The 8,604-nt window shown below is 37.8% G+C and overlaps 1 protein-coding gene across 2 annotated transcripts in view; it reads left to right on the top strand.

Moving 5' to 3' along the window:
• The window catches only part of CCDC141 (coiled-coil domain containing 141), a 167,179-nt gene that overhangs the window by 63,142 nt on the left and 95,433 nt on the right, over positions 1-8,604 (top strand). For both annotated transcript variants that reach the window (XM_081051212.1, XM_081051211.1), the window contains exon 6: positions 3,406-3,522. In XM_081051212.1, coding sequence (XP_080907338.1) covers positions 3,406-3,522 — 117 coding nt within the window. The remainder of the gene's footprint in view (positions 1-3,405; positions 3,523-8,604) is intronic.

The raw sequence follows: 8,604 nt of genomic DNA, 5'->3' as shown, positions 1-8,604 counted from the left end.
CTCCCCTCCAAAAAAAAAAATCAGCCCCACTCTTTCTGTACCTTAGCTCTGTCTCCTCTGGGTACTGAATACCTAGAATGTCAAGTCCAACTGGTGAAATGACCGTGAACATATTGCTTAGGTCAAGCTGAAAGTGGGAACTGGGAGAAAAGGAAAAATGTTCTGATTTCCCCCCTTCACCCATCATTGCCCCAAACCAATTTCCAGTGCATACTCTGAATGCTTTTTCTTCTTCCTTTCTTTCTACCACCCTCCCCCTCAACTCTCAGCTCATGTTTTCATCCTTTTGTAGGGACTATGTTCTATAGAATGTCCTGATGCACCATTTACTGTACTTACCACTCAGGCTTTTGGACAGCAGCTGATACGATTTAAACGCTTATAAAAAGTGCTCTTGGAATATCGATGCAGCTGTCTGCAGTAGCTCCTTGCGGGACACAGTGACTGATTTACTGGATGGCAGTATTATAGTTGACATGCTCTCGGTTATTTAGGGTATCTTGCTTTTACATCAGAAGAGCTCTGAGCGCCTTTTCTGCCTGCATCCATCCCACAGCACACATGGTAAATCTGATCTAAGAAGCTGGTCATATGTGTGAATGCCTCATGATGAGACGTCACACACCCACGATGAACTACTGAGTTTTGTGCCAAATTGTTGTTATGTTTCCTCCAGCGTGCATTTGATAGTAAAAATGTGTAGATGTAGGGTGTCAGCTTGCCCTATCAGGCAGGTATGTGATCAGGATATATGGAATACCATTACAGATCTTTAACTACGTTCTCTCATGGTGCATAGGATTGCCATACAGGAATAGTATCCTTTGGGGATGAAAACAGCATTTGCCAAATCTAGAGATGAGGTCAGTAGATACCTTTTAAAAATCAAAACAACTCATTCTTTCCCTGCCTTCATTACCGCTGGCATGTGCTAGATGACAAGTCTTTGACTCACAAAATTAAATAGGATTATCTGAGAGTTCAGCCTTCTCACCTGTTTTTAGAGATTAGCGAACACCTGTTTGTGCCCATGTTTTGCTCACTCAGACTCTATATTAGCTTTCCCTATTAAAGCATTCTTGAGATGTCTGAGTTCTTCCCACTTTAGCTAAGAATAAATAAAATTTACTCCCAGTACTTAATAAAATAAATGATCTCTGAAAGTTAGTTATATTCCTGATCCATTTTCCTGTGATAAAACCCTTAAATCATTCCTCTAGTGGTATTTTTATATGGGCTCACTGCAGCTTTTGTAAGAAATTATTTTTATAAAATTAAATAAATGAACAAATTTTACAGCTCTTGATAAAACACTCTGTGTGCTAATATGCACATTATCCATATCATCTAGTTCTAATATCAGAAAAACAGACTATCTTCAAATAAATGTACATACATAAACATGATACTTTAGGTATGGGAAGCAGCTAATTTGTGTATTACGCACAGATTGCCAAACATTCTGAAGAAAATGAGGCGTACTTCACATGAAAACTTCTATGGGGTCACTATTATTCTTTCCTTTGCACTGATATTACCATGAAATGATGATTAACAATGATTTCCAATTAGCAGAAGCCCTTTTACTCCATATTTTTTCTACCTATTCCATGCTAGAAAATTCTAAGCATTGGTATCTCAAAACCAGCTTGGTGACATCAGTCCTGTATTGGTAATGGAATGTCCAATTCCACGCAACCCCTGTATAGTGTGTGTGTGTGTGTGTGTGTGTGTGTGTGTGTGTGTGGTATACATTTATTGTGTGGAGCTTCAGGACTAATCTAACTTTCTCGCTGGCCATCTGCTTCAAACATTTCTCCATGTTATAGGAGTTCAGAGAAATCCTGAACTTCTTGTAGGCAAAACAACCTAAGCTGGAAAAAGACATAGTATGATGCTTGGACAATGCCCACCTCTTTGAATGGGCTGCCAGGATTATTTTTTTTCTAGGTTTAAGCAATTCCCCCTGACGCCTCTAAGGGCTATAAGACTTTAGTTTACCCAAGAATGACAGCAGGGCACAATGGGAAGAGTGTGGGCTTTGGATTAACGTAGGCTTGGGAACAAATCCTGGTTCTGCCACTTGCTATATGGCCCTGGATAAGCTGTTTAACCTCTCCTCATCTCTACAATGATGATCGCATACTCGTTATAGAGTTGTAGAGATGATGCCCAAAAAGCAACTTGTAAGCTCTCTCTCACAAGTAGTGAGCTCGGAGGAATCAGTAGCGCTGACGTGATCAGGCGGATGAGACTGCACAGGACTTGAGAGTAAAACTCCATGTCTCTTTCCATTAATTTGGATTAGGAATCTACCTCCAGGGACCCCATGTCATCAGTTCAGTGTCAACTTACGTCATCATTCTAGAATGTACTGCTTCTTTCAAGTGCATTCTAGAATGTACTTTGCTATTTGTTATTTTAATACCATATAAGGCACGTATTATAAATCAAGTCTAAATGAACATGTCATGCCCTGAGCCACTTATAATGTCAACAGAATTTTAAGAACTTCTTCATTTATTTTCAGAATACAGATTTCCAGCACTTGCAGCAAACAATGCTTTTACATTTTTTATGGTAGAAATAGAATTCTGCATATGCTGTTTAATAACTTCATGTAGATCATGTAATTATACTCAAATTTTTATTCTTAATCAGGAAAGAAGATTTATATTCTAAAAGCATGCATAATATATAGTCTATGTGGGAATCTGTTGTGGTTCTTTGTTAGGAGATTTTTTTTAAAAAAAGATTTTATTGGTGAAGGGGAACAGGACTTTATTGGGGAACAGTGTGCACTTCCAGGACTTTTTTCCAAGTCAAGTTGTTGTCCTTTCAATCTGAGTTGTGGAGGGTTCAGCTTCAACTTGTTGTCCTTTCAGTCTTAGTTGTGGAGGGCTCAGCTCAGCTCCAGGTTCAGTTGCCGTTACTAGTTGCAGGAGGTGCTGCCCACCATCCCTTGTGGGACTCGAGGAGTTAGACTGGCAGCCTTGTGGTTGAGAGCCCACTGGCCCATGTGGGAATTGAACCAGCAGCCTTCGGAGTTAGGAGCACGGAGCTCTAACCGCCTGAGCCACCGGGCCGGCCCCTTTGTTAGGAGATTTTGAATTATTTTCTTCATGCCATGTGATCTGAATTGACATATTGTTTTCATGCTTTTCGGGGATTATTTTGTTTTTTCTTTTAAGCATGTAGAGGTTGAATGGAGAAAAAAATAAAAACTCAAAAAAAATAAATTAATAAATAAAAACTCGATCATAATTATTTAATGCACAAGAGGAGTTTATGTAAAGCGAAATTGAGGTAGCTTAAGTTTTGAAAGGTTAAGGAAATATTCCTGAACTTTTACTCACTTATTCTAATCATTTGAAATTTGATCTCTCTTTGTTGCTTCTTACCTAGGTTACTTGTTGGTTTCAGAAAACCATAAAAGAGCTTCGGGAACAAAGCCTAGGTTCATCACTTTCAGACAATGAGGAGCTAATCCGTAAGCACGAGGAACTGAAAATAAAAGCAAAGGTAAGAGACACATTAAAAACTAATTGAAAAATGCTTGGACTTCCCTTGACCATGCTTCTATAGGTGTTAGAGGAGTACTAAAACCTCCTTTTGAAGAACCCACTATTTACACAGAAAAGATTATGATAGCATTAGCTAATGCCACTGATCACTGACTGCGCTTCTTGAAAAATAATGAACAAAACGACAGCTTCTACAACAATTATAACTGTCTTTTTTGAATAGATAGTGTATTAAGTATAAGAGATGCATTATCTAAATTATTACCAAACCCCTAAGGAGTAGGTATTATTTTCCTCATTTTACAGATCAAAAACACAAACTAAAAACATAGGCTTAGCGATGCAGGGTAACTTTACCAATGTAATATCTCTTGTCAGTGACAGAATTGGAATTTGATTACAGGTTTTACCTAACTCTCCAGCTCAAACTCTCAAACACTATTCTCTGGTAGCTTTCTAAAAAAATGGTTTTCTACACTGAGGTCTCATTATGCTATCACTTTTGTGATTACCAGGTATAGTCTACTTAACTGTTTCCATTTATAGTTCCCTAGTTTCTTAACTTGATTCCCATTTGTTAGTTTTGCAAAAAGTAATGGCTTCCAGCCAGGCAACTACTTATAGGTGTTTTAATGTACAAAATGGAACCATGAAGTGCTAAAGCAACAGGAACAGAGCAGCTATGCAGCGGTGCTCCCTTCCACTTATGTCTTGTTATTTGTTAATTGACTCATTTGTACATGTGGGATTTATAAATAATTTCCAAAGTTTGCTGGTATTCAAACTATATATAGGTATTCAAAGTGTTTGCTTTGATTATTTGTCTGACTGATGAAAGATGCAGTTACAAAGACTGCTGTAATTGATAATTTTTTAAGATCTTTAAAATTTTTCAACATTTTGGTTTATCTGTTTAGGATTTTTTTCATTGAAATTATACAACAATTTATTCTGTGCATGTCAAACTCAAGTTTTATCAGTGAAAATTCTTAAATGTCTTATCAGTCAAAATCCTTAAATGTTGAGCATAAGAGAGGACCCAAATTGCATAGGATGGTTGCTTTCCTTAACACAAACAAACCAAAATGGTATGTTCACATAATTTAGGCATACTTTGGGCTTATATCCACTGTAACTGGGGGCTTATGGTTTCTCACAGCCCCGAGGACAGTTTGGAGTAGAATATTTGTTAACGTACGACCTCAGTTCTAGTAGGGCACAGTTTGTATCATTGTTCACGTTTGTAACGCCAATGTTCGTAAAAGAAAAATATAGATATTCTTTCCATCATTATCCTTGTATTATAGGCATAAGGGGCTTAAGATGTAAATTTTTAATAATATGTGTATCTTATTATATTAAGTACATCATAGAAAACTTCTAAACTATAAGGAAAATAAAAGTCAATTCTTCAACCCAATGATAACCATTACTAAGATAACCATTATTAATATTTTTGTGCATTTTCATATACAACCCTAGAGACACATAGCACTAGAGTTATGCTTCTTTTCCTTTATAACTTTATTGAAATATTTTTCTGTGTAACCTGATATCCTTTAGCTATAAAATACTTTATTATATGGATGAATTCACATGGCAGGATTATATATTTTGATTATACATAGAAGCTACACCATAAGAATATCCAAGCGAATATTATAAAAAAGGGTACAAATTCCTAATAAACACAGTTTTGTTCCGGACAAGTCAACTGCTTCCTTTCGGGTGCTGAATCACTCAGGAACCAGTTACAGATCTCGTGCAGAAGCTGAGTATTAGGGAGTACTCAAATAAGTAGTTTTTGAGCTGAACTGGTTTTGGGAGCCGAGGTAGTGATAACTATTTTTCTATGTCATCTTTGAGAATAAATTTGTTTTCTGAAAAATAAGTATTAGTTTGCTTTGCTGGGAGTTCCTATTTTATTACGTACCTTTAAACATGCATTATGGTGTCATATTTTCCATCCAAACTATTGGCTAGTTTATGGAACCCCCCAATCTCAATGCCATCTTTACAGATACCAAAATATTGCATAACTATTTAGATTGGGTCAACCAAATAGAGATGGATACTCAAATACAACTTGTTGTTAAAAAGGCTTAAGACTCCTGCATCAATTTGGGTCACTAGATACTCCAATGACAAGATACCTGATTATTCGAGGTAGCAGGAGTCCCTGAACTATGTGGGTTGCGAGAGACCCCATCAGTGTAAATGCAGAGGATGGAGTGGCCCTCTGTTCTGGGTTGATCCAGGATGGCATTCCAGAAGAATGGGGTTTGAGCAGATGGATGGGATATGAGCAGTTGGTTAGGATGTGGTGATTCCAGAATAAAGCTGAATAAGGCAAAATAATGATCAGACCAGTTTGTCTAGGACAAGAGTTAAAAGTCCTAGCAATGGTTAACCCAGAGAAGAGCGACTAAGGGGAGTTGCCTCAGAGCTAATATTACTTATTCCACAGTCATTCCCCAGGAAAGAAATAGTCATTACAGGGAAGGAAACTTCCATAGTGTGGGATATAGAAAAGACTTCTGTGGCTGTGGTAGGTGGGCCTAAGTGACTTCAAAACTCCCTTTAACTTTTAGATCCCATAAAGAGGAAGGATTTAGATTACAAAATCAGTTGTGTTAATTATATTTAAAGCAACATGAGTATAAAAAACACCACTTCAGAGCTGGCCCAAAGAAGTGGGACTAGACTGGGGAAATAGTAACATTTCTTAAAAGTGGAGAATACCACTCGTCTTGGTATCTAGAACAGTGCCTGGTATAAAAAGGATATTTGATTCACATCTGTTTATTAATACCTTTTTAACTGTGAGGAAGAAACATTGTTTTAGTTTGTTTTTGTAATTCTCTGGTAACTTTACCCCAAACAACTTTAATTAAAAAAAAAAAGATAATCACTTAGCCTCCTTTTACCTATCTGTCTATCCATTTTCTCTTCCTTCCTTCCTTCCTTCTTTTCATTCTTTTAAAAAATTGGTGTAACACAAACTCTTTAATTCATCATAAATCTCTAACGTGGTCCTGTCTTGGTTTTTATTATGCCCCCTTAATTCTCTATCCCCTCACATTCCCGTTCTCACAAGCTCTCACTCTAATGAGTTCAATATGTGGCTTTAGACATTCCTATTCCTAAAATATATAGAGTCCCATACTTTCAATTTGCCTAAATGGTATTAAGGCATAGATCTCATTGTGTTTCTTCCCACAACACTTCTTGCACCTCTTTTATGTGGTTCCTTTGTTCTTCATTATGGTAATATCTACTGTATAACTTTGGAAAGTTCTGTTACATAGATATTGATATTCTACTTCTAACCTTCATAATTTTAACTGCCCCCCATTTCTTTATCCCCTGCTAATACCAGATCTTCTAGTTCACTGATTCTTCTATTGAAATCCTGCTATTCGGCCCTCCCGCTGAGTTCTTTACTTTGGTTATTTACATTTTTCATGCCCAATCCCTCACATTGATTCTTTTTTACAACTGTTCCTGCTTCATCAGTCTAATGTCCTTTCTTATATCGTAAAGTATACTATATTCATATATTAAATTTTGGGTTTGTCCAGTGCATTAATTCTGCTTCCTCTGATTTAGATCTTTTAGTGTGCTGTTTGCACTCATCAGATATTATTTTTCCCTGTGAATTAATATTCCCTTGGGCTATGAGCAGCTTGACTGGTAAGGCCTGGAGGTTGTGAAATCCAGTGTTCTAACTTGTCCCTTCTAGATGAGTGGGTGTGGAACAGGGAGCCCCTGAGTACAGAGAGCTTTTGTTGTTAAAATTAGGGCTCAACCATTCCTGGTTTACCCCTATACCCCAGACACATACAAAGGTCCTTGGAGGACCTTTTACTGATTAGAGTCTGAACCCTGCTTTGTTCAAAGACCCATTTTCTTGGGTTATATTCTATCCAGTTCACATGTGGAGAGTTGGAGAGGACACACTAAGGAAAAGGTCAGTTGCTTACTTCTCATTTATTAGCTCGCCACTGGTCAGATTCCAGTGCTATCTGATGTTTCTCCCCTCTGGTTAGTAGTAGATAGGGCTACTATTTTTTATACTGAAAAGGTCCATTGACAAACAATGACGAAGCCTGTTGGGGGAGAAAGCATTTCCCCCAGGAAGTTCTCCCCTGGCGTATCTCCTGTCTATGGCATCCAACCTCATTCTATTTCAGATGGCCAGTGCCCTTGACACTGAGGCCCAACAACCTTTTGGCCCCTCAAGGAAGGTTCTCTTATCTATAAGGTTCTCTTATACTTTATTCTCACTTTATTGGCCTTTATATGAAGGACCCCACATAATTTGTGGGAGCCAGTACAAAATGAAAATGCAGAGGTTTTCTTAAAGAATTACTACGTTTTCAATATAGCAATAGCAGAACATTAATGCAAGCATGGGCCCTTCTAAACACAGGGTCCTATGTGATGGCAGAGCTCATTGCTGGTCCTATGCATAGTGTTAGGATTTCCGGAAGGACTTAGCATCCTGTGCTGGTGAAATATTTCCCTTGCTCCCTTTACTAACCTCTTTCCACCTGGACTAGCAAGTTTTCTAAAAGTAAAGATTGTGAAGCTATAATGCGTTACAGCTCCATGGGGAAAACATGGTTGAAATTCCTGCTGTGTCACTCACTATGCAACCTGGGTGCACTTGACCTCCCTGAGCCTCACCTTCCTCACCTGTAAGGAGGAGCTGAGCCTTGAAAACTCAATTAGCAAATATTTGTGAAAACATCCACATTTCAGTAGTGGCTCCACAAATGTTGTCCTTTCCCATCCATGATGTAAATGTTCAAATAGTTTTCATCTGTGGTTTTTCAACGATCTCATTCCTTGTTCTTAGAGAAGGGTTCCAATTTTATATATCCTTAAACAGGGAGCAACATATTATGTTTTGGACTTTTATTTGGGTATGGGTATGAGGAGAAGAGGGAGGAATGTTCCTTTCAAAGAAGATTTAACATAGAAATAAGGCCTCAAGCAGGGGATTCATGAGTGAAACTCATATAAAGAATCTAACAACACAGGGAAAGTGGGTGTTTCTGCTTCCCACAGCTTTGCT

This window comes from Rhinolophus hipposideros, assembly GCF_964194185.1.
Source record: "Rhinolophus hipposideros genome assembly, chromosome: 6".
In the NCBI taxonomy this organism is placed as follows: domain Eukaryota; kingdom Metazoa; phylum Chordata; class Mammalia; order Chiroptera; family Rhinolophidae; genus Rhinolophus; species Rhinolophus hipposideros.
The sequence above is the reverse complement of the archived record's forward strand: the minus strand, read 5'-3'. Positions and strand labels throughout refer to the sequence as shown.